Source organism: Micropterus salmoides, unplaced genomic scaffold, assembly GCF_014851395.1.
Source record: "Micropterus salmoides isolate LMB-PRFRI ecotype aquatic unplaced genomic scaffold, ASM1485139v1 Ms_hic_scaffold_4, whole genome shotgun sequence".
NCBI lineage: Eukaryota > Metazoa > Chordata > Actinopteri > Centrarchiformes > Centrarchidae > Micropterus > Micropterus salmoides.
In genome coordinates this window covers 33,037,546-33,064,179 of record NW_024043372.1, presented here as the reverse complement: position 1 = coordinate 33,064,179, position 26,634 = coordinate 33,037,546, and the positions used below count along the sequence as shown (strand labels likewise).

Here is a 26,634-nt window from a genome sequence, read left to right as displayed (position 1 = left end):
ATGTATTTTGTGCTATTGCACTTTGGACTTAAGTTTAAAACTGTTTTTCCATTACAGTTACAAGGTACATCATCAATTCTATAATCAGTTGTGTAATCTATTCTGTTACATTCAGATTCTAGATTTCGCTCAGGTTGGTATGCAACAGAACCCCTGATATTCTCTAAACAGCCCTCTGAGTTTCTTGCTTCTCTTTAAAAGAGTTCTCAGAAGTAACACAAGTATCAGATCTTCATTTATAAGCCACATCCCGGATTGCTGTATTTTTCCCTTCATGTTTACATACACTGCAGTGGAAGAAGTATTCCCAACATTTACATCAGTGAAATTAGCAATACCACTCTATAAAATGACTCTATTCCAAGTAAAGGTCATTGCATTACTAATTTCACTACAGGAAAAAGTACAGAGGTGTTGGCAACAAAATGTGCTGTATCAAGAAGTAAAAGTACTCATTATGCAGAATGGCCCCTGTCTGTGTTATTATTATATTACTGGATCATGATTAAAGATACATTAATATGTGCAAGTGCTACATTCATGTTGTAGTTGGTCAGGGTGGAGCTATGTGTAACTTTTACTTTTAATACATAACATTGCGTTATGTTTTATAAAGCAATCATATGGTTTGTAAAATTGGAATCTGAAAATTAACTTATAGCTGCTAAATAAACGTAGTGGAGTACAAAGTACAAATATCCTTCTGAAATGTAGCAGAGTAGTATTAACCTGTTTAAAGCAGCAGGGTGGGCCCGGTTCAGCCTGATCAGGTCAGTGTGGCTGGGGGTCATGAGAAGAAAGTACCATCGGGTCTTTAGGGGGTTGACCTCCCTGACACAGTCGTGACCTTTCTTTTTGTCATCGGGGACCTTGCTCTGAAGCTCAGGTCCTCTCTTCAGCTGGACAGAGGGCAATGATCTCTGTCAGCATTTGATAAAAAAAAAAAGATAAAATTGTCTGGCAGCTTTGCCAGTGTTATTTTGTTAATGCAACTGTGAATATTCTACTGTGGATCCATATAGAAGTATACTACATCTTCAAAGGGAGCGTTTTAGGAATTAATTTACTGTTTGATTCGTCTTTTAAAAGTGGTTGAGCGTGAAGATACGGAGAAAAGACTTGGACTTGGAGTAACTTGCACAGATTTTGAAGGTGAACCTAAGATTAAATTGTTGGCTATGAGCTTAACGATCAGACTAACTAAAGGCCTTTGTCCATTCCTCCATGTTTTGATTCCATTGCCCAGAAACAATGCAGCATTGATAGATGGGCTCTTGAAAGGATTGTGCGCTGCTGGACAGCCACAACAATTCATGAAAGGGTTACTATAGTGATTAATCCCAGATTAAACTATGGAACGTGTGTAATTAACCTCCACAATTATTTTTTTTCCTATCAAGACAAATCAAATAAACATGTGGTTTTCATTGAGGTTAGCTTCAGTAGTTCTTTAGAATCACTGGCAAAGATTTTTGCCTCTTCTGGACCACTGAGATGTGGAGCTTAAAACGTTTCTTCCTGTGCAGCACACATCAGACAGTACAAGGAATGGGCATGGTGTTGAAATCTGAAGTTAGCACAATAGCAAGTTAATGTGACTGCAAATGAAACCCTTTGTTAACAAGTACAGATTTACCCACAGAACCATAAATATCACTGAGGGTTAGAGCACTAAAAAACAACCAAGTGGAAAGTAGCTTGTACAGTATAAAAGTTAAATGACAGCACTGTTGTGGTACAGAGAACAATATGTCCTGGTAGACTGAAGTTTAACACCAGGCCAGAAGGTGTTTTCCAGCCCTGCGGCCACGCTGGCCATCAACATGACCCTCCCTTTCCACCACAGAGGCCAAGCAGTTAGATGCCACATGTTTTTCACTGAAGTCACAGAAATAAAAGGCACCCTGGACACATTCCTGGGCAATAAACAGCATCCAGTCAACAGGAACATGCAGTCATCACATTGAGGTTCTGCCCAGTGTCACTGAGATCAAACAGTAGTAAAATACAGCTGATGCTGTAAATAATATAGAAGGTTCACAGGATGATGGAATAGGAATGAATCCTTTTACAGCATGAGCAAGACCCTGTTTCTGACTCTGTGCCAATTTCCCAACCACTAAAAAACATATTTGTAATTCAGAAAGATTCTGTGTGTATAATTTCACTGTGATCATGTAGCATCTTTCTGATTTTTCTGATGGAATAAGATTTTATTTGTAAAAAATCAAACAGTCCTGGTAAAATTGGTGCCTTTTAGCCTACTCAAAGGGTACTGGCATGCACTGCTGTCTGCTACTGTCTCCTTTTTGGGGTGCTCCAAAGTCCGTAATTCAAGAAATTCATGTAGTGACTTTAATTATGTGGATGCATTGTATCACACCTGTTCAATCAGACCTTGCCTTTATCCATGTGTTGTTGAACCATAGCCAGTGATTCAACAAAATATTTGGTAAATGACCTTAAGCTTGTGAGACTGTAACTTTGAAAGAATAAATAACACAAATTAAACACATGAATTCATAAGAAACAAATTCACCCTTGGTTTACTGATACGCCCTTACTTGGTCTGGTATGACCAGTAACTAGGCAGCTGTGGCTCAGGAGGTAGAGCGGTCGTCCACTAATCGGACAGTCGGTGGCTCAATCTCGGCTCCTCCAGCCTGCATGTCCTTGAGCAAGATACTGAACCCCACATTAGATGAAGATTGTCCAGTTAGCACTTCAGCTTCTGCTTCTTCTATGGCTTGACTTCATCAGCATACAATAAGATTTCTACCTTGTCCTGCATTGAAAGGCGCTTCTGCTGACTGCTACAGAATTAATCTTAAAACCATTCATCTTGAACAATACAGTCGAAATTCAATTAAACTATGCACCAGGACTTCATTGTCTTTTGATTGTGTTTCTTACCAGCAGAGGAAGATGTGGGATGCTGACATTTCAGGGATTTTCATTAGACCAGTGTTGTTGCAGAGGAAGGATATGTGGTTGAAAAGGATGATAACATGTGTGGAGTCTTAATGGCAAAAAGAAACTCTTTGTTTATGAATCGTGGTGCACTTATAAAAAGCTGATTTATGGCTGAAATATTGCTGCACTTTAATAAAAAACAACAACTTTTAACCAATAAGGATGATGATCTTTCACTGACTGTTGATGTTTCGGAGCATGGGTCCCTTATGGACAATTGCCCAGTGGCTCCTCTTACCTATTCATTCGGCACAAAGACACACATGACATTGAAGTGAGTCACTATTCAACGTGAGAAAGAGAAGCAGCCATTTTATCCCTGGGCTAAAACAGTGGAAGCCCGGCTTTTGAGTGGAGAGGCACAGGTGGAGGTGGAGACAATGCTCTTGCAGTGGCAGTGCTGTCTTGCAGGAAGTTTCATGTTTCATGTTATCTGTCTTCCTCCAGATGACCGAGGGCCGTCTGTGCCAGGTTCACCTCCTTGATGGCAGGAAGCTGGAGCTGCTGGTTCAGGTAGTGGACAATTTCTGCTTGCAATCTTTCTGCTGCATACCCTCTGAGGTTTTCCTGATGTACTGAAATTAGGTTGGAATTCATAATGTGTGTTGTAAAGAAAGTCTTATTCACCATGGCTTCTATATTGATTTTATTTCTTGTCAAATTGACCTCGTCAACCTTTTTCAGTGAAATGCTTTATGAATGTCTGTCACATGTACACTTGTTTCCCACCTTCTGTCATTTCTTGTTGTGTTTTTGACATTCTGGCACATGAATTTTGAGTTAGCATACACATGATCTACATTGAACTCCTGTATTTTAATCTAAACTTTCCAGCCCAAGCTGTTGTCCCGTGAGCTGTTAGATTTGGTGGCCTCGCATTTTAACCTGAAGGAGAAAGAATACTTTGGGTTGTGCTTCATAGATGACACGTAAGTACATTTCCTAATGTAATAGATATGTTCTAATAGTGTGTGTGTGTTCGTTTAATTAAAGCTATTGGTTGATTTAGACCCAATCCTTGTTGACAGAAATCTTAAAAAAAGGAAAAAAGAAGTGAGAAACATTACAAAAAGCAGTATTCTATGATTTATTCTTTTATCCCTGCTCAGTGGCCAGAATAACTGGCTCCAGCTGGATCGTAAAGTCCTTGATCATGACTTCTCCAAGACTGCAGGGCCTCTGGAGCTGAAGTTCCTTGTGAGGTAAGTGCACTCGCTGCAAAAGCTTGCCAAATTTGGATTACTGGTGTGCTTTATCAGAAACATCAGCCTATACTGACAATTGAAAATCGCACTATTTTACATTTTAGACTGAGTTGTCAATAATTGAAGCCTGCTTTGAAGCAAGTTGGTGTATTGAGAGCTTTGTGGCGTCCACAGCTTGTCCTGACCAGCAGGTGGCAGTGATGGAACACAGTTTACATCTTGCTGTGTAACTGCTAAATTATATTGAACATGATGAATAATTCTGAGGCACTGGTAAAATGTATTAACACTATTTCAAGTGAAGCTTGCTGACACAGAAAACTCTACACAGGTTTTATATTGAGAAGATCACCTTCTTGAAAGAGAACCCAACAGTGGAGCTGTTCTTCCTGAACGCTAAATCTTTAGTGTTTAATGTAAGTGTTTTTAAGCATTTATTTTCTAAAAACCTTGTCTAATATATTTTATTTTTGTATCCTAGTAATCCTATAGTTTCAGATCATTGCACACAATAGTTGATTGATTGTTGAAGGTGCCTAATCCAACTATTGATCTGCCATCAATGTTGATCCCATAGACTCATAAGAAACAGATTTCAATCAACTGGGAGTTGATGGTCAGTATGATCAATATGTTGCACATATAGGCCTATTGTTGTCCATATTACATGTCCATATTAAAAACTAACTTATAGGCTGTCTATACTGTGTATACTTTCTTTGCCAAACTCAATGCCCATTGATTTAGCAAATAGCATAAAGATTGGAATGATATTTCCTAAAACCTACAGTTTTTCATGTTTTCATGACTTGAAACAGTTCTGAAACTCCTACAGATCACACTGCTTTGTTATGAGATCTCAAGCAGTTTCAAAATGCTGCTTTCAAGTGCTGTTGGAAGTTTTACAATATTACACAAAGTGCATGACTCACTGTAATGTAACATGTCAAGTAATATGTTATTGTTTAATGCAATTGTTTGTGTGTAGCATTTACAATCATTATAATGGTGTTAAGCCAAGGACCAGTTATTTCAAGTGTGTTACTGTAAACTTGTTATAACATAGGTCAAATTAAAATAATACTATTCGGCTAAGTCTATTGATACCTATTATTAAATCTCGGTTATCATAAATGAAGTTATTGGGTGTGCGAAGTTTATTGGAAAATAAGTGTACTAGGCATGAAGTGTAGTCACTATATGCGGATTTGTAAGTTTTGGAAACGTACGAGGAGCACGTGAACGCGGCATGTGGTCAAACGTTGCAGTGCAGTTTTCTTTCGCGGGGAGAGCAGACTGGTCACCATGGGAGACGGAGACTGTTGAACCTGCTTTCGGACTGTACCACTTTACTCAGGGGGACGTAGGCTCAGGCAGGACCTTCAGTTAGTCTTTCTATGCACCAGTGTGTGTGTGTGTTTTTTGTCGCCTATACAAAATGTCTCGATAACTCGGGTGCTGAAAAACAGAATTAAATACACTTCTTGGACAGTTTCAAACACCATATTCTCTCTGTGGCAGTGGTTCAGTCGGTAACGGTGGGACCGAGGTACGGGACGGGAAGATTTTCTCTCAAGTCAAGTGTGTCGGACAGGCTGCACTTGCGCATGTGAGTGTGTTTTTAAACCCTAGTAATTTGTCCGTTATTATTTTATTTTTTTTTACAACAGGAGACCATCGAAGTGGAAAGTGAAAATGTTTTCAAGTTAGCCGCATTCGCATTGCAGGTAAGAACCCGTTTGTCGCAGGCTTTCTAGACAGATTTTGTCACTCGCCCCAAATGTGAATGAAAACGGTCGGGGGGGCTCGCAACATTTGAACATTTGATGCTTTGGTTTGGAGCTATTGTTAAAAAAACTGGCCCTTTTTATATTGATAAATTGAGCTTGTACTTAGACGCAGTGTTTTTCTTGTGTTACATTGAAGTAGAGAAAGTAAAATGTAACGTAGTCAAATTAAACGTGTTGAAGTTAACGTTAGCTTTACATTTAGCAAACAATAACATTAGCGAGTTATTATTAAGTGTTGCATTTTCCTATATTTCTTAGACTAACTGCATTGTTTCCCTTTTAAGGAGGCCAAAGGAGATTACACCAGGTAAGAAGTATTCAAAATTAAACGTTAAAGCCCTTAATGAGCTAAATGTAAATGTTTTGAGTGAGCAAGAAAACATGGTGTCATTAAATAGTCAAGTTCATCTGGAGATACGATGTTTTTTTTAAAGTTAAAACATCTCGAAATGTTTGCTGTAACATTATTGGTATACACTGACATTCGTAAAACCTTTTCATGAACTAGTGTCTGCAGTTTAATCTAAACTCCGCATATTTTATTAACAAAAGTGTTTGCTTCTGTACTCTTGACAAGGAAGCAGGGTTTAGTTTGTCAAGTTGTTTGGTCAGTGCTAAGTGTGTACACGATGGCTGTGTGTAGCCAGTTAATGTTCAATTAGACTTTCTCAGATTGTATTTGATGCTGGACTCCCCTCAGTTAATAATTCCCTTGATTTTGCTCTTGTGACATTGAACTGATCCTCTACTGGCTCGCTGCCATCCACATGGTCCAAACTTTGGCTTTAGAGTCAATTGTGTTTACAATTACAACAAAACTTTACAAAGACACTTCTTTTCTGACATGTTTTGATTGCATCACCTCCTAACAGCTGTCACATTTCCTGACAGACATGGCCTATATGACGCATACATGTACATTGTGTACACAATTTGGTCGATGACACTGGTGGGAGACAAAACCTCCATAATCTGTTCGCTAGCGGAGACAACGTTTTCACAGTGGGCCTTGCTCTCAGAGGTCTGACCTGCTGATAGGGTATGTTGTTTTATTGACTGCTATAGGAGTGAAGGGCATTGGCTGCGATTAGTAGACACTGCACTGTCTGATTGAGTGACTGAGCAGGTTGAAGCAGCACAACTTGTGTGTTTTCCCGGTGCTTTGCCTCTAAAGGCCTCACTGTCCATTATGTGAGCACAAAGATTTGTGCTTTGTAAGGAATTGTGCATGTAGGTTTTGAATGGCCAAACATGCAATGCTGAAAATGCAGTTTGAGCCCTTGTCAAACTCTTACCTTTTGTTCTCTTGAAAAAAAAAAAAACACTTGGCTGCATTTGCATGTGCTCATTAACTGCCTTGTTATTTACAGACCTGATAAATGTTAATTATTAGTTATTGCAGCTTTAGTGCAGCTTTATGCTTGTGTTTTTATTTAAAGCTGCTTTACCCTGAAGTGAAGTGTGCTTTCTGAACTCTGCTCATGTGGGTGTGGGGATGGGCTGTACTTTGCCCTGACCTTGAAAGCACAATAAAAGACAAACTGCCAACAAATCTGGTACAATCAGCGAGGATGGGAGTGTGTCCAACTCTAGCTGTATTTTTCTTTAGTTTTCACAGACACTAGCCTATTTTCCCCCTGCTCATCCTAATTATGGTTTCTAGATATTTAGTTGGAAGGCACTTAGAGAATTGTTTTGTCATTTGACAACAACAATAAAAGCTGTTTCCTTCTTTGGAGAAATGTGTTTATATGTATATAACGGAAAAATAAAAATGTTTTCCTCAAACTTCTTTTACTTTAATGTACCACAGGCCCCAATACCTAACATGATGCATTCCCATCCTGTGGCAGTATTTTTCATTCCTGTCTGCGGTGTCCTTTATTTCTGCTTTCTTGAGAGAACAGGCTCGGTAAATCCCCTCATAAAGCATATAATATAAATGTGTCTTCTCTACACTCTATCAGCAAAGGGCCCCTGGAGCAGTGAGATTAACTGTGGAGGAGTTAGGGAGACCTCCTCCTCCTACAGCCAGCTGCCTTAAGAGGGATGAGCCAGACCCACTGTCCAATTGTAGACAAGAAGGCGTCAGAAGGACTCACTGTAGTCATGTTATTGTGGTGGTGGAGTGGGCCAACCCCCTGCTGTGCATTGAATTAATGCACCATCAGGTTTCACATTGTGCTTGTATTGTATCAGAGTTCCCCTTTGCCGTGTCGGTATTGCATTGCATCTTGTTCTTACTGTACTGAGGTATAATCCATAGCTAAATGCAGCAAGTTACAACTCTTCTCTGGGGGTTGATGAAAGGTATTGTGGACAACGTAGGACATCACTGAACTGATTTATGCCTTCAGTTATGCCTAACAGAGTAACTGAGCTGGGATTTGTCTATGCCATTATATATATATATATATATATACACATTGTCAGTTGTGCTCTAATTTTATCCACATGAACCAATATAACACCCAGATAGTTTTAGTCCTCAGTCCTATTTGCAGGTGTAGCCTGTAGTTAGTGGTTCATTCACAGCAACAGGCTCTCTCATTGTGCTCCCTCCACAGTCACCACGTCTCAGCCATGTGGAATAGCTGACACATGAGTATTATCTCTCCCACACTGGGAAGACTGCGCTGCGCTGGGCTGGGCTGTACAGGGTGTAGGAATTGCCCCCACGCTGCAGGCTGCAGGCAGATAACAGACGTGGTAATGAATTCCAGATTGCTGACACGGCAGCGTGGCTGCAGAGCAGATCACCCCGACAACGCCAGGCCCCAGCTCCCCATAAAATGTATGCCATCAAACACACAGCGAAGTGCCGTGGCAGCAAAACCCAGTCAACCTAGGAGAGGTAGCTACGGGGAAGAGTGATTCAAGTGCTTCTGCCCTTGCAGTGGCTCACTCTTGTTTTTGTTTAGTATGCTGGTTCACATAACTTGCTCATAATGGTTCTGTTCAACCACGTCAGCAACTGTTAAATTCCATTATTCTTGAAAGAAGAAGACTTAAATTGATGTTCATGAAAGTCATCTTAAGGTCAAGTGGCCCTTTGTCTGAGATCATTCAATACTTATGTTGATATGTTGAGGTTATTATTAAAGCTGGTACAATCCTTGAGGATGTTCTAATAATTTTATATTATAATTTATATTATAAGTATGGTCTGATCTACACATTTGAGTTCTGTCTCCGAGGCCACACACTGTTTTGTAACAGCGCTGGGGCTCATACAATACTTTTCAACACAGGGAGAGGCTTCCAAGTGCTTGTGAATGGCTTTTGGTTGGTCTCGGGTGGACTGGCCTGCCAAGCCAGAGCCCCTTTTGTCCTGCAGAAACTGTAGACCCAGTTTTTGCTCCTACATAATGTTGGATCGGCTCATAGTTCACTATCATAGACAATGACAATTTGTCTGTACAGTTAACATTGCCAGTTTCTGTGTTTACTACAACACTCAAAGCCTCTGCTTAACATTATTGGCAGAGTTTGTGGGTGAGACAAACTGTAGGCTACCTGTTGCATCTGTCATGCTCTTATTATTGCCTAATATGTGAAGGTGAATAAATAAAAAGTACTTTACCCACAGTACATAGATTAACTGTGGAGTGCATTACTGTTGAGAACCTGCATGAAATGGTTTTTATCATTTTGAAAAGATTTATTGCCAAGCCCCTGAAAAAGGCTCCCTATGACTTAAAGGCCCTGTGTGTGCTTTTAGACTTAGTCTTTCCAGACTTTTAAATTAAGTCTGGCAAGACATGAGTGAAGCTCAAGTTTAGTCTTGGCAAGCAGCACTACTCTTTATACTGTACATAAGAAAGATGAAAACAAGATCCTGACACTGCACCTTTTTCTAAAGGTTTGCAAACAGGAATTATTGCCGTCATGCCTTAAGATAGAAATTCAAACCACACTGTGAAAACACATCTGGAGATGTGTTCTCTATGCATTTTTAGACTTTTACTTAAGATTCTTGTGTAAACATCTACCTTGACTTTCTGGTCTAGAGCACTCAGTCATAACAGGATACTAGATTATTATTATTATTATTAGATATCTAAGTGTAGAGATTTGCATGTGTAGGAGAGTTGGTAATTGGACCATGATAATGTGTCTTTCATCAATAAACAATGTAATTTTGGTGCTTGTGTTGCTCTCAGCTATAAAGCATAAATGAGCAACTAGAAAGGACTCTTGTTATTGTGAATTAATAATGTGTGGTTGTTCTCTCTTAAGTGTATATTATTTTTTCTCCAGTGCTGAGACTGCCAGATCAGACCTGAAGCAACTCCCAGTTCTTCCCACCAGAGTATTAAGGGAGCATCCATCTCTCAATTACTGGTAAGTTATCTGAGCTGTTGAGGTTTCTGAAAACAAACCACAAAATGCTTAAGGGCCCGTGGTGTGGGAGGGTCGCTGTTTGGGGATCACACACAGCCCCATAGATACTCATGGTTCAGCCAATACCACAGCCCTTCCTCAACAATGTACGCTTACAATTCAGCTGTCAAAATGGCGTCAGTGACACCTGGTTGTACAAATCAGAAGAGCAGTTTTTGGTGGCAAGGTGCATACAGGCCTGCCTGGTACTTGAATGGTTTGGACTCTGATGTGGTGACTAATTAATGCCTGGGTTAATTACATTTGCCCATTCGCCCTGAGAGGGCACATGGAGGTGCTGACAGCTGCTCGCTGTCTAAAGGACTGCTGTGTGTCTCTTCAATCCACGCTGCTATTTTGCTCCCCTGCTTTCCCATCCTCTTCTGGCTAAATGGTCATCTGGGGCTGCTGCAGCCTCTGAAGCCGATACATCAGTTTAACATCCAAATTAAAATTATAGTCTTATGGTGCATGGATGAGCACACAAACACGTCGGTCTCTTTCTGTCTGTTAAGCCACAGTGAGTTTGCTGTCTGGCTGTGCTATTAAAAGGGATGATTACAGTGCGAAGGAAATGGGATGCATTTGCAGGAGAGGTAGAGGAGAGCCATCAGCAGGCCAGTAGGCCAGACTGCATTTTCTGCATGAGCAGACAGAATCTGTGTTAAAGAAAAGGGGCCCTCTCACAATCCCTCTGTGGCTGGAATGTGTAACACTTGATGGATTATTCATTAAATGTTTTATCTATCCATTTGCAGTGAGGACAAAGTGATTGAACACTACAAGAAACTGAAGGGGCTGACCAGAGGACAAGCCATTGTGCAGTAAGTTCAACACTACTTTATGTTTATGATTAAAAATGATTTGAGTTTGAGCAAATTAACTTGTGTGTCCCTCATGCACCACTGCCTCTGATGTCACAGTTCTCCACAGAACGTAAGGCCTTAAACCTCATGTGTCCGCACTGTGGTGGCTGTTGTTATAAGAGGTGGCTGTCACATGCCAGAATGTGTCATTAATTAGAGGAGGTGCTCTTTGAGCAGGCAGCCAGCCAGCCTTGTGAGGATGTCAGTCCTCCGCTGTGTTTTTCCTGGGACTGTAACTCAGAGCAACCCTGGGTCATTTAGGCTCGGATGATTTGTGCCCTTGAACTGATCAATGGACTCTCCCTCACAGCCCTGAAACAAATCGATCAGCTTGCCACTGCAAATGACTGTGGCTTCTCAATGACTGTAGCTTAAATCCCACTCTGTCTGTTGTACAACAGCCACCGGTTGACAGTGATGAAGTGTAAGTGGCAGAATTCCTGTTAACGTGTTGCTCTTTCTCTCAAGGTATCTGGCCCTGGTGGAGTCCCTGCCGACATATGGAGTCCATTATTACCCAGTGAAGGTAACAGTGGTGCCCTGAATCATACAGAAGCTTAACCTTTGAACAAGCTTCTGTCAGCTTCTGTCATCAATCTAACCTCTATTCACTTAATTTTATAACATTTACTTGATGCTGTTTAAATTCTGTGCTTTAGCGAAAGCAGCTGTACTGCATGTTTAAAAAAGGAATAAAAAATTGCTGCTTACATAACTCAGTCAAGGATCCAGTAAACCATTGTAGCAGTACATTTTTAGTTTAGCATGTTTCAAGTTTTAACTTTCCTTGATTTTACAGACGTTCACTAACTTTCTCTACCAAGGTGTCTGAGGAGATCAAACAGTGGCATTAAAATGACTCAGTCAGGCATGCAGAGATTATAAGGCCTTTACTGTATTTGATGTCTTCTTGTGTTGCTTTTGCTGCGACCTTAATGGGGTAATTGCTTTGGTTTTTTGTCAAACTCTCACCAATAAAGCTACCTCTAATGAGTAGTGGTGCTGTGTGTGTGTGTGTTTATGTGCAGGACAAGCAAGAAATACCATGGTGGCTAGGAGTTAGCTACAAAGGCATTGGCCAGTACGATTTGCAGGATAAACTGAAACCAAGAAAGGTAGGTTGAATTATTTTTACAGCTGCTCTAATTGCCTTATTAGTTTTCTTTTTTTCCCATTTAAAAAAACAGAACTCCTCCACTTGAAACACATTTTCTTGTTGTCTCGTTAATTTTTGTGTAGTTTTTGCTAATCCACATCAAGCATCTAAGCATACAGGATTTCATATGTTGTACAAATTGTAAAGCCCTCTGGGTCTAACTTAGGGTGTGGGCTTTATAAATAAACTTGACTTGGTTTTCCTACAAAGTGACTTTTAATACTCAAACAAGTAAAACGCTTTAATATTAAAGTTATTAGCTTTTGATTTCTTTTGGAAGTATGTACTATTTGGCACTATTGAAATACTTACATTTCACAGCTTTTATCTGCATGCCTCTTGTTAGCTGGTTAATGATCCATCCACACTGTAAATAGCCGTAATTAAGACCCTGGTTCCCATGCCAGTCAGGAGAAAGAGGAAGACAGATGGGGAAAATATTTTGGAGTATGTGTTGTGTGCAGTCAAGGCTGTAGGTGTAAGAGCAAATAGAGTACAATACTAGCAAAAGTGAAAGCAATGAATTGTCATAGGGATTATAAAACAGCTGAACTAGAAAAATTGGGAATTGTCTGTTATGATTATAAATCAAATCATTAGGGCAATGTTCTGTAAAGTACAACATGTATATTGTAAACAAATAGCCTTAACGTTGCTTTTACTGTTAACACATTCTGTCAGACACAAGTTCCTGGCTACTCCTCTGGCCTGTAGAGAGCCCGTCAGGTGCCTATTGTGGTGCATCTGTCAAAAAAGTTCTTTGAGTACAGAAATGTCCTGCTCCTCCCCCGTTTGAAAGGTGTTATTCACTAGTGTCCCAACCAAGCATTTCTCCCCTGCCTCTTTCATTAGACTAGTCATAGCTGTTGTTATATGGCAGCAAGCTGTTGACATAGCAGGGTGTGCTGTTACACTGGGCACAGCCTAAGTGTGTCTTTTTTTCCCGAAGCCTCCTGGTGAAAGGTGTTGTGGTTCTCTGTAGGAAGAAGCAGGCCTAGGGGACTGGGTTTGGCACTGGCGCTGTGTTGTTGGGTGGGTGTTTAGAGTTGGGGGACAGTAATGAGGGTGTTGGGGTGCTGTGAGGGTTTTAAACTAGTCTATGCCTTCTTCGACTCCTCCACACAAAGAAGGGACAGTCACATGAGAATGTCATTAGTTTCCTGTTGTGGAAGAACTGTTGCCTTTGTAAATGACCTTTTTTGTTGCTCTTACTGATAGTTGGACGTGTACGGATACATTCCTTTTGCCTGTATATCTGGAGAATATTGATAGTGCTTCCTGCCTTAGTTCACAGCCCCTGTATTCAACCCTGCCCATCCCTCCTTCCACTCTGTCCAGCCCCTCACAGCATGCTGCATTCATTATGGTAATCTGTGTGTGTGTGTGTGTCCTGGAGGGATTATTATCTGTGTAGGGGGGCTAGATGTAGAGGTGGTACTGGTGGGAGGTCAGCAGTTGTAATGTAATTTTTATTTAAATTTTTAACTTTCTAAAAATCATTTGAAGTAGCACATTTGCTTTCCTGTATGCATGCCAGTTTCATCACTTTTTATTGAAGAGCCTGCAACTCAAAGCTTACTCTTCCTGCTGTGTTAAAGAAAAGTGAAATAGTAAGTACCCTGTCACTTCATCTACAAGTTACATGTAGATAGTAGTATATAGGTACTGTTAAATGTAGATTGACATGGGAGAAAAAGAAGGGTCAAAAACAGTTTTAGGAGAAGGATCAGAAGTATAGTTGTACTGTGTATGATTGTGTATGTGAAAATAAACTTAATTGTGATTTTGAGACTATTCAATGTGAGTGTGATGTGTTTCCAGAGCATCAGATGGCAAGTTGAGACTTAATCCTTTCCTGAATTTAACCAGGAGTCCTTTCTGTCTCTCTTCCTCACTGTGTGTTCTCTCCCAGTGGGTAATGGGACACTCCTTAAGACCACATGCTGGTCCACATGGATGATGAGCCAGCGGAACCAAAATAATTCTTCAGTTTATTATGGGTGTTAGTGTCAGCTTGGGCGAAATAAGCACATGATCTAAAAGACCTGAAAAAATTAAGAAGTGTCTTAGTGAAAAGGAAGTTTAAAAATTTGATTTAACTGAACACTTCACGAACCAAAACAGGATCAAGTTCCTTCCGGCGGTTTCTCGTTGTCAGGTTTTCACAACTTTAAGCTTTGCGTCATGTTTGTGGAGACCTGCGGTGTTGCCAGCCAGCCTGAGCTGGTATTTGAAGTGTTATGTGAAGGGTGGGGCTGATCTTTTTCTGTACGGGTGTGTGAGCAGGCCCTTTGACACATTTTCATCCATATATGATTTTGCGGACTCGTGGCTGTCAGGGTCCTTGGGTTGTGGGTTTGAGCTGGATCTGAACAGCCTGATCCCATCTGAAACCACAGACATTTCTGGCTCACTTCCACCAGCCTGTAATGAGATGTTTGGCAAAAACAAGATAGATGTTGATACGAAAGATACGAACATGCAGAAATCCTGTGTGTTCACTCAAATCATAATCACTTAAACTGGTGTTTTTCCTGGAAAATGGTGACTTTTTTAATTTTGGAGTTCCACTTATGAGTCACTTACTGTGTCAACTTGCTTGTGTGCAGATTGATTTCTTGGACTGTTTTCTCTTCAAGAGTACTAGATGCAGTCTTGAGATTGAGGTGTGTCACATTCTTGAAATATTTAGGTCGTGGCTTCAGCAGCAGTCACCGGAGAGTCTTCTATTAGTTTCATTAATGTGTTCTCTCACACAGGTGTGGAGTTTCTCAAATAGGAGGAATGATCCGGTGAAAGTGCGTGTTTATTGTCCAGACCATTGTTATCTGTTGTTACAATGTAAATGATGCTAGTGATAGCGACTAGGGGGTGTCAATTGGTGTGGGGTCCCCTCTACAATGGGATGAGATTTTTGGAAGTGTCCTGCCGGCTGGTTCCCATTGTTCATTAAGCACCATGTTTTTCATTTCAGTGGCAGACTGGATGTAATTTAATAGATAAAAGTGCCGTATTTGCTGGTACAGCATGAGGAATGATCCACCATACGCACAATCGTAATATTGACGTTGAGTGTCTTTATGGATAATAGCTTTGGAGTAAAAAATCTACATGTAAGGTTCACACAAAATGGCCTGGCAGAGTGCACCCCTGCTATTAATGATTAGAGCATAGTAACAGATTCCTACCATGTTTGCTCTGGTGGGGGAGATGGTTATAGTATATTCTGCTACACAACAGTGCTTTGTATGGTGTTTACAGAGAACTTCCCAGATAGAGGTGGAGTATTCAGTGTCTGCGTAGGGTTGATCCCGTATCTGTGAGTGACGGAAATGGAGCAGAGATGTCTTCATACACGGAAAAACCTGGCCTAGCAAATACTTGTGTACAACCTGCCCATCTGGTCTGACTAAAAAGGAAGTGAGTTGTGTAGGAGAGAGAAAGAGAGAGAGAGAAGCACATAGTAGTACAAAGCCTCAGAGGCAGCGTGAGGTATCTGTGATGTCAGAGGTTTGGGGGGGGGGCGTTGTTAAAGGGGCATGGCCAGGCTCAGCTGAAACTCTTGCAACACCTATCTGGCTCCAGACAGACAAGAGAGAGTATTGTTCGAAGAAGCTCTAGCCCTGTGGGAAAGTCAAAGTATTTTACGCAAACCCAAGAGCGATCAGCAGGAATTTGATAAGCAAAAAAATACCATTCACGGTAAGCCTCGTTTTTGTGTCCACCTATTACCTGTTCAGCTGTTTTAAATAGTCAGTGGGTTTAAATAGTTTTTTTTTTTTCACTCCATGCTCCTTTTAATGTTCTCTGTAGTGTGGTGCTGTACCTGGTGACTGTGATCTAGATACGTGCACTATGTCACTGTGTGAACCACACTGCTGTAAAGGAAGATTTGTTCTGTGTTTTTATAGTTGGATTGCAAATGTGTTTGTCCAGTGGAAGTGAAGATGTGTCAGCTTATGGTGATTTCTTACCCTAGGTACAATTTCTCTCTCAGGCTAAAAGATGTATAATATATTTTTGTAGTCTGGAGTAATTTAGGTTGTTACCTTCTATCAGGTAAAACAGTGGTTATAAATGATCTCCCAAATTAAACTATTTTGTAAAGGTTGATTGCACAGAATACCTTCAGTCATCCATAGCTTGCCTTGCCATCTTTATCTACATCGAGGACCACAATGGAAATAAGTTTGTAACTTTCAGTTCTGATAAATGTATATTGTCAATGTGATGGCATCTATTTATGCATTTATTTGTGTTACAGTTCTATCAAATCAAATCAAAATCTCAACCCCTCTGCTGTGCAGTGTCTTTTCTGTTTATCAAAATGAGAGCAGGGAAGATTTGTTTAAAGGCAAGTGGTTCCAAATCTGTTCAGTGAGCCCAGTATCAGTGGAGCAAATGTTTCAATCTGACAGAGAAGTCCTGTCTCTGTTTTCAATCACAGCAGAATGAAACGAGAAGCTGGCCGGCCGCTTGGCACGGTTTTTCTCTCTGCAGTTGCAGCAGCATTATAATTGCTCCTGTGTTAGCTCGAACCTCCACCTGAATGGCCCGCTGAGCCCCATTAACAGCTTCAGCTGTTAAGTTGTTTCTGCTAATGTTGCAAGTTGACCTGAAAAGTTGTTTTAATACCAGCCTCCCTGTTGTGTTGTCTTTTGGCAAGATTGATCCCTCTCATATCAGAAGCTTTTTGGAGTAAATTGACGCCATTGTGTGTTTAACAGCATCTGATTATCAAATTACATTTCTGTATATGTACTGTAAATCCACATGATTTAATAGCCCTGTGTTGGCTTGTGTACAGTGATGTGTAATGTCTCTCTACCCCTACCCCCCTTTCTGATGAACTGGCTCTTTCTCTCTGCAGTTGTTTCAGTGGAAGCAGTTGGAGAATTTGTATTTCCGAGAGAAGAAATTTGCTGTCGAAGTGAACGACCCGCACAGGTCAGAAAAGGCAAACCACTTAATCTATCTTAACTGATCTTAATAGGTCCTTTCACGGTTTTTGTAGTGTTCCCATTTTAGCTGCTGCTCTCTTGCTTCAGACGTCCTTATCCTACACCTTACATGCTGTGAAGGGCATCTGCAGCCAGTGGCCCATTTAGGACACTGTGTTAATAGCTGTAACCTGTCTGTTAAAGGAGTGTTTTCCTTGTGTTCAAGGGCCACTTTATTATTCTAAGGTTGTCTGCTCCTCACACAGGCTTTAATGTGGCACTTCCAGCCTCTAAAGGTGTTATTAAATCCCACTGTCTGTTTCAAAATGTATTAGATGTTGCTGCTCTTCTCCTCTTCACTATCTTATTACACAAACACTCACACATTTAATTGGATAAAAAATTATAATAATTATTTTCTAATCTTCTAATCTGCCTTTTTAACCTACAGCCTCATTTATCTACCATCAACTGTTTAGTTGTAATATGCAGCAAGTACTGAGTGTTTGTATTATCTTTTACAGGAGAACAGTGACCAAGCGAACTTTCGGACAGTCTAGTCTGGTTATTCACACATGGTATGCCAGCCACTCTCTGATTAAAACCATCTGGGTGATGGCCATCAGTCAACACCAGTTCTACCTGGACAGGAAACAAAGCAAAGTAAGTGTCTGTTTTCTCTTCACTTCACTTTGTTCACATTTCCTGCCAACTCACATTAAGACAGAAACTCTTTAATACTTCTTCCACTGATGCTTGACCTGTGTAGAGAGCTTGCCTCAGGTCGAGTGACCCGCATATGCGACCTACCTACAGCTCAGGGTCAGGCCTGTGTGTGTGTGTGCGTGCAGAAAACCTGCTGAAACACAGGAGCTATTAAAGTCAAGGAGTTTATAACTGAATTAATTCATCATTGAGGTGAAAACACAGTCACATTTAAAGCAGGGTGTCCGCGGGGTCTTAAAAATCTTAAAAGGTAATAAATCAATTTTGCGATAATTAAGGCTATTTAAAAGTCTAAATCGCCATTTAACAAGGTATAAAATTTAGTAGTTATTTAGTAATTATTTTTGTCAATGTGAAAATCCTGTTTGTCCAAATAGTTTGTTTGCTAAAAGTTCAGCTGGATGTATTTATTTATATTGCATTTATATAAATATAGCCCAAAATACTCGACAGTGCTTTGTGACTGTGTCATTCATCTCTGTAACATTAGACGCGGGGATCTACCATGCAAACCGGAAAATAATTTACGAGTACAACCGACCCTAATCTCCCACCCTGCCAGACCCTCAATGCTAATCGTTCAAAAAATAATTGGAGTGGCAATCAAGAGTACCGGGATTAACCCAGTGGGCCGGTCGCTCTGTGGCTAGTTGAACAGCCCCGTTCCTCAAAAACAACAGCGAGCTGCACTGCCAGCAGCATAGACAGAAGACTATAGGGACAATTCAAGGAGCGTTTGGGTTTGGCTAACGTTAGGTGGCTATTTAGCTAAATCTTTGCCTTTTATTGAAACATGTTAAATTTTTCATAAACAGATACTTTCGTCACTGTCACTTTTTGTGAACAGATCAATCACAGCCTGGATGGAGCGGGATACAAAAAAAAAAGTTTGATGTGCTACAACAAACTTTATAAATGTTGAAATTGTTGATATTGATTATTGACGAGTTAGTAGCCTACTTAAAATTAAGGTTGGAGACTACCGTGTAGAGCATTTTTCTTGCACAAAGTTAATGAATAAAAAACAACCCCAAAATAAACAGCTTTAACTGTAATTAATATTATATTAGTGGTAAGTTATATACTATTATATGAAATTACATTGAATATAGTAACATAATGAATACATTACACAAACTAATTGTTTACAATTTTATATTTTTTATATTAACAATATACTTTTAATTGTTATAATATTATACTAATACAGTCATCTAGACTTTTTCCTGGTTCCAGGTTGTGTCTGTGCTACACCACCTACACTACTGTTATTCATCACTCAGTTTATTCTCTTCATCTTTGTTTCCTCCTGGCCTGTTTGAATTCTGTTGTATTGATCAAGTGGGTGATGAACGGTATCACACATATCATTGCAGGCAAGCTCACATTATCTAGTTTAAACCAACTAAAACACAAAATCACACTGTGTTTCACATGATTTGCTGTAATGTTGCACACATAAACATCATAGCCTATGTTAGACAAAGGATTTTCTCAGGAAATCTGACCAGACCAGAAAGTTGGTGAATGCCTAAATGTTTAGGTGGCGTTACAACCTGATGACATATAGGCAATAAATATATTATAAATATATGTAAATTCCTTTTAAAAACTCAAATGACCCTTTTATAGGTTTGTGGCTGACTTAATCAGTTACACCTCAAAGTGGCGTGGCAGTCTTAAAATATGTTGAAAAGGTCTTAAAAGGTATTGAATTTTACTTCAGGATTCCTGTATATACCCATTAAAGAGGTTGCTTCCCCCAAACAAAATTCACAAAATAGGGGGAAGACTAATTCATGCATGCACGTGTGTAGACTAAGCAGGGGTGATATTAAATGACAAAAGTTGATCTACAGGAGAAAACTTAGCTGAACGAAATATAGAACGCTTGAGATCCTTTATATTCCTTTATATTTTTTCAGTTGTCACCTGCTACCTGAATTTAGTGTTTCCCTTTATATAAATAAAAACATTTTCACCAAATATTGATGCAGAAAAGGCAGACATTTGTACCAAAAAACTATCCAGAAATTAAGGAAATTAAGTGTTTAATGCTGATTTTTTTTCATATAATTTAGCATTGAAGATTTCTTAAAAATAGTGTTTAAAATCGGGCTCTCATGAAGCCATTATCCTGGATCGTCTCGTGAGCTAAGTGTCCTAAGTGAATACTGACTGGAGTTTGTTCATCATGTGATGCGCACTGCCTGATCCGTGTCCCGTGCCTTGTGTAAATAGCTGGGCAAAGGGAATCCCCAGCCTCCTGGTTTAATGTAAATATATCCCATGCCAGTAAACCTTATGTTGGTAAAGGCATCGTTGGTTTAAAAAGACTAGAATAGCTCTTACCTATTGAACCTGAAGTAACAGGCAGTTGGGAAGCTGAAATTGAAAATGTGCAAGAGCTTGAAATTGCTTATTTATATAGTAGACTGATGTAGTTGTAGTAGTACCTATTATTATGCCTATTCTTGCCCTGTCTGTGGCTTAAGAGGAAACATATTCAAGTAAACTACAGTTTGCAATATAAAATGTGGCTTTTATGACCTCACCATTGTGAATAAATAAGAAAAGGCACAGGGTGTTCACAGGCGAGGTCCTTGTTTGAGCGTTAAAAGTTGTCCCAATGCCCTAATGATACACTCCATGTGTTTGTGTTTATGATGCATGTTTGCTGAGCATCAGGGCTGTTATGCGGTATGAGAGGTGTGTGATGGGCATTTCGTGGTGGAGATGGATGAGTGTGTGGCTGCACTCAAATGAGGTTATTCAGCCACTGTCTCCCTCAAAGGCAGATGGTGTGTCAGTGTTCATCCAGGAATAGAGCCCACGCTGATTGATGAGAGAGCAGTGCGCTTGGAGTACCAAGCATGCAAATGGAGCCACCACTATCGCAGTGCGCTATCATTAAAATGAAAAACTCACACACACCCCCTTCACTACTCTCTTCCTTCCTCCTTGTCCATGTTTCCTCCTCCTAACTGTCTCTTCCCTCCCCCACAGTCAAAAATGACCACAACCAGGAGTTCAGGAGACATCGCCATGGACCTCACAGAGATCTGCGCCCCGCGGATCAGTAAACTTTCCAGCATTGAGAGCAAAGACCAGCTTATCATGGCCAGCAACGGAAGCCTCATCTCAGCCGGTAAGCTAATGGCCTCTGTTCCACATCAGACTGATGAGCGATGATGTATTGCTATAATTTGTAGTTAATCAGATGTGTGCTTGTTCCAGGTTCTGCTGACTCTGAAGTCAGCGAGGAACAGAAGAAAGAAAAGATTGCAGAGTTGAAAAAGAAAGAAAAGGGTCTTCAAGAGACACTGTCAAAGAAACTTGAGGAACTGAAGAAGATCTGCATGAGAGAAGCTGTGAGTGTCCCTCTTATTCTATTGTTTTCCAATGATGTTTAAAACATCCACACTCCCAGCTGACTGTTGGTTGTTCCCATTTTCAGGTGCTTACGGGCAGATTGCCTAAAGAGTATCCCTTGGCCACAGGTGAGAAGGTTCCTCAGGTACGACGGCGTGTTGGGACAGCCTTCAAGCTGGATGACCTTTTCCCCTATGATGAGGTTAGTATAGCTACTGTTGTGTTGTGTTTTTGTTGATATATTTCTGTGATGTAATTTGGCATGTCACACGCTGTTGAAACACAGTTCTTACACCAATGTTTGTTTACCTAGAGAACATTTAAGCTCAGATGACTTTTTGAGGATTAAGAGTTTAACATGTGTTTTGAGGCAAACATTTGCTGTGAGCCAATTGGGAAAACATACTTTTAACTTGGAGATGTGTTTGTTTCTTTGTTCAGAGTTCTGCTGTTGACAGGATCTGTCTTTATTTTTGGGAAATTCCCCATTAACTGTGTCCATGTTGTGTGTTTCCCTGTAGGACCCACATCTGAGGAATCTGGAGAGCATGTTCGCCTTGCAGCAGAAGATCGTGGAAGCAGCCGTAAAGTTATCCAACGAGGGTGAACTCAGCAAGACGGTGAAGAAAAAGAGGAGAAACAACTGTCTGGATGCAATTAGGAAGCTGGAGGAGATCGAGAAGGAGATCAACACCTACAGGATCAAGAAAGGAAAGACACCCACTCAGAGGGCCTCACTGATCTTAGCAGGTAGATATCATAAACCTTTCAAGCTTTGCTAGCATATCAAAGCTTGAAATAAATTTTTAATGATCATCAATTTGGTTTGACTATGAAGTAGTAAGTGTTGACAAGTCTGACACCTTAATGTAATAAAGTATATAAAATAAAGTTTCTGATTCTGAAAAATAGAATATCAGAGGTGTTTCTGAGGATTTCTCTCTTCTGTTCAGATGATGTCAACCCTTCAGACCTCAGCTCTCTATCTGACAGCCTCACTCTGGATGATGGTAAGTGCCCGGGCATAGCCACGCTAAGTGTTTACTCCCCCCTCCCCCTTATACTACATTTTAGATCAATTTTAACCAATCACTTTCATCTCACAGATGATGAGCTTGCTACCCAGAGGCAGCGGTCCAGATCGGTTCAGTATTCCCCGAGACCACACCATGCAGAAACTCTGGACATCCACTACAGCCAAGACAGACATGCCTCTGCCAATGACCAGCATGCAGACTGCAGGTATAAAACTAGCACTTACACCCATGGACATATCAGAATTTTTAATTTCCACTGTGTGGTTGTTTGTTTTAGAGACCCAAAGCATGGAGCTAGTACAGACCTGTAAAGTAGACCCAGAGCTACATTCCTGCCAGTTACCTCCTCCCTCCTTCTCCTGCCTCTCCAACAATCTCCCTCTTATCAGCCCAACGCACCGGCTTTAAAAATAGATGGAAAAGAACATGTCGCTGCCTGTGAAGGAGCAGACAACAATTCCAAGCTGAGAAGAAAAGGGAAACAGGAAAGTGGCTCTGGGAACTTGGTTTATATGGCAGCTACTTCATGACTGTTTACAAAATGGTATGGGTGATGTGTTGCCCTCAGCGTCAGAGGTTGAAGCTCATTTAAAACAGTCATAATGCTTGCTGTTGCATGAAAAGAAAGATCAATGGACTATGTAATAGCAGTCATTCAGGTGTAAGTGATGACTAAAATACTGCATTCAAGCAAACCCAAGGTGTTTTCTTTCCTCCTTCAGTTTTCAGAATAAGGGAAGAGAGTGTAGAGGTGTTTATCTCAAAGAGTCGAACGCCCTGAAAACATTGTTGTTATCTGTGTTCCAGAATAAATTATGATGTCCAGGAATCACTACATCCCTACAGTCACCGTGATGCCTTATCAAGCCACAGAAGCCCGTATAAACCGGCTTCCAGACAGCCACATGATGCCCGCAGCATGCCCCCTACCCCCCTCCTCACACGCAACGCTTACAGCAGCACCCAGCTCAGGTGAGGCCCGACCCACCTGTGGTTTTTTTTTTTCTTGAATATCTGCTTCATGTGTGTTTTGGTGTATATGTGAGTCAAAACACAGCTATTTTATTAAGTGCTTTTAATTTGTAGATCAGAGGATGCACCACAACATTTCCGCCAGCGTAGCGGTAGTCTGGAGTCCCAGTCTCAGTTCCAGACGGAAACCGAACCCCCTGTGCCAACGCTCACCTACTCCACAGCCCGGCGCAGCAACAGCACTGAGGTCCTCGATGATGGCTCCTCCTATACAAGCCAGTCCAGCGTAGAGTACAGTGTCCCCGGTAACCCCACCCACAGACGCAGAGCTCGCGGCCGCCACAGAAAAGACATGTATGCCAACACGGGCAGCATGCCCAACCTGGCTCAGCCAGACACCCGCTGCTACGCCTACCAGCCTCGGGCCAGACCCACCACGACAGCCTACTATGTGACGGGCTATCCAAGCTACGCAGAACCAGAGTCTTACTCCAATGGACTCTACATGTACGACAGTGAGATGGAAGGACACTATAACGTCAATCCTTCCTACCACCCAACCCCAACAGCTTATCATAGCCACGATATGCACAGTCACTACAGTAATGACGAGATAGATGGCATGTCACAGAACCTGTACGCCACGCTGCGGCCATCCAGGAACCGCCCGGTGCCCCGCAGCAACGAGCAGGTCAGTAGGAACATCCAGAAGGCTTTGGTGTCTGAACACTTGAGAGGCTGGTACCAACGCAACGCTGCACACAAACAGACAGCATACAGCTTTGACAGAGGCTCCCAGCAGAGCGTGGGCTATCAGACCATGCCTGCACCCTACAGCCACAACAACAGAAACACCTCCTACTCCACAGGTCAGATCAATGCACCATATATTACAGTGTCTAGTGCATTATGTTGTTGACCCTGGTTTCACATGTAGGTGGGTCATTTGCTGACTTGTACCATTTTTTTCTCCAGTGTCCTCCAGTGGAAACTGGCACAGCCACATGAGTGGTGGTGGTGGTATGTCAGAATACGACATGCCCGTGCATGCGCCGCAGTCCTACTCTTACAGCACAGCCCCCTACAGCCACTCCGCCCACAACAGGTGAGGAAAAAAATGTTGCCTCAACTCAGCTCCTTATCCAATAAGCCACTCCCTGATCCTCCTTATCTCCAGAGATACTAAAAGTGCTAGTGTTTAATTACCTAGAATGGATGACTACAGAGAATATTGCTATTTGGTTTTGTTATCTCATGCACACAAGAATACTGTGGACCGATGAGTAGCCAATGTTACCTTTTCTTCAACTTTACCCTTAAGTTTGGGAATCAGAAAACATCCATCTGCTTAGCATTGTAAGCTTGGTTCAGGCGTAGGATTATGGGATCTGTGCAGCCAGCAGTCAGTTCTTCCTCAGAGCTTAACACTGGTTCTGCTCTCCTCCTTAACTGTCCACTGGCCCCTGCTTTCTTATAGATATGGCACCTCCCAGCTCTTTAAGGGCTCCTGGCACAGCCCTGATGGCCAGAGGCGCTGTGCCCTTTTCCCTGCTAGTTCTTCCTCCTCTACCTCCTCCCTGCCCTCCTCTTTTCCCTCCTCCTCCCCTGGCTGTCGGGTCAGGCAGGTGACCTCCAACCATGTGCAGCCACAATCCTCCAGAGGGCACAAGCTCAGTAAGGTGTCCTTTGTGAAAGGTAGTTAATAGTAAGTAAACAGCAACAGCCAGAGCCTGTGCGTTTGCTTTCTTCAATTTGTCCGCAGCCTCCGACTCCATAGTCTGCTTGTTGATGTTTTGAAGTGAACTTTGCATTTTTGAGCTGTTTGACTGATCCTTCATTGTCATGTATGATATGGTAACTGCATGGCTTTAAAAAAACATGCCTGCCCTTCTTGCTCTTACAGTCGGCATATTGTCATCCAGTGGTCACATTTTTCTGCAGTGTGCCTTTGCCGTTCAGATTTTTTATATATATTTTTTGGTTTCTTTTCCTCTGACGTTTGCCTTCCTCTTGGCCCATGCAGAGACTCCCTGCCCATGTGCTTCCATTCACCCTTGATCTTTGCCCCCTCTCATGCACAGATGTCCCCCAGAGTTTGAGTGGCGGAGCTGTGATAGGATGGCGTGCCCTGCGGGGCCTTTAGAGAGGTGTGGTGCTGTTGCCTATGCTACTGACCTGGAAAATTAACCCCCTCCCCCCAATAATTAAAGTCACAGCACAGAAGAAAGGGTGAGAGACAAGAATGTAAAACTACCCACATGGTTATCATGGTGATGGTGTCTGTTTTTATATGTGGCAGGGACGGACAGAAAGTTCCAAATCATCTCATACCACACTTGCTGATTTTCTCTGGGTGTCTCATGGTGGTGGGAGAGCACTTGTGTGGCAGAGGAAAAAATGTGACCCCTGAATATTGTTGCATTTAAAGGCTATGTGTGTGTATGTCTGTGTGCATCTGCTGTTTTGTTGGGTGAAAATGTTTGACCCTGGGTTTACCCTTGTCTGAAACTGATATTACCATTATCATGGGTGGAACATATGAAGTAAATTAGTTAGGGTTGGGTCTCAATTTTAATTCTACTTATCAAATCCGGTTCTTATCAAATCTCGGTTCTGATTCCCAACCCCTTCACCACAAATCTGGTCACCACTCGATGACATTTATCCACTTCCTCCTTGCTCATTTTCCCCTTCATGGCTAGTGAAAGTTACTGTACCTTGTCCGTGGCCGCTGGCATAACACCGGGTGCTTTCTGATCAGATGACGTCGTGCTGTTGCGGTAGGCAACATAAGTTTCGTTTTACGGTGGACGGACTGTAACATTGCAGAGTTGTTGTTTTCTTGTAGCTTGAAATAATCCCACACTTTAGACACTTTCTTCTTCGTTCCTTGCTATTTTCTCTCTCTTCCTCCACTTTGCAAACAGCGCCATCATAATCACGTTGTGTTCACAGCGTAAGCGCGATGTGCCACAGTAATAAATGTCCGTGCAAAACACTGTGCTATATAGTTATATGGATTAAACGAAGCGTCGATGCAAAGAATTTTCGTTGACGCATTTTTGTAATTGAATTAACTGATGAATCGTTTCATCCCTATTCCTTAGCGTCAGTGGTTGTTAGTGGTAGCTGTAAGGCGTCATTGTAGCCAGGAGAGCGCAACACACTGAACATTTTGGACGCGCTTCCTCCCTTGAATGAAATATGCTTACTG

General features: G+C 41.4%; 1 protein-coding gene across 7 annotated transcripts in view; it reads left to right on the top strand.

The window, feature by feature from the left end:
• Positions 1-26,634, top strand: part of frmd4ba (FERM domain containing 4Ba) — a 48,033-nt gene that overhangs the window by 19,882 nt on the left and 1,517 nt on the right. The window contains exons 2-24 of one of the 7 annotated variants that reach the window (XR_005441342.1): positions 3,421-3,486; positions 3,808-3,902; positions 4,083-4,175; positions 4,510-4,594; positions 5,849-5,905; positions 6,253-6,275; positions 10,229-10,312; positions 11,110-11,175; positions 11,686-11,743; positions 12,246-12,332; positions 17,244-17,320; positions 17,838-17,976; positions 21,046-21,187; positions 21,277-21,410; positions 21,497-21,613; positions 21,933-22,161; positions 22,365-22,421; positions 22,518-22,653; positions 23,256-23,420; positions 23,535-24,289; positions 24,396-24,525; positions 24,898-25,115; positions 25,502-25,649. Coding sequence is in view for 6 of the 7 variants with exons in the window: in XM_038695472.1 (XP_038551400.1) it covers positions 3,421-3,486; positions 3,808-3,902; positions 4,083-4,175; positions 4,510-4,594; positions 5,849-5,905; positions 6,253-6,275; positions 10,229-10,312; positions 11,110-11,175; positions 11,686-11,743; positions 12,246-12,332; positions 17,244-17,320; positions 17,838-17,976; positions 21,046-21,187; positions 21,277-21,410; positions 21,497-21,613; positions 21,933-22,161; positions 22,365-22,421; positions 22,518-22,653; positions 23,256-23,420; positions 23,535-24,289; positions 24,396-24,525; positions 24,898-25,115; positions 25,502-25,563 (3,075 nt within the window). In the remaining variant the exon portion in view is untranslated. Of the gene's footprint in view, positions 1-3,420; positions 3,487-3,807; positions 3,903-4,082; positions 4,176-4,509; positions 4,595-5,848; positions 5,906-6,252; positions 6,276-10,228; positions 10,313-11,109; positions 11,176-11,685; positions 11,744-12,245; positions 12,333-17,243; positions 17,321-17,837; positions 17,977-21,045; positions 21,188-21,276; positions 21,411-21,496; positions 21,614-21,932; positions 22,162-22,364; positions 22,422-22,517; positions 22,654-23,255; positions 23,421-23,534; positions 24,290-24,395; positions 24,526-24,897; positions 25,126-25,501; positions 25,650-26,634 lie in introns of all 7 variants that reach the window. The other 6 variants (XM_038695472.1, XM_038695475.1, XM_038695477.1 and 3 more) reach the window with 6 other exon arrangements.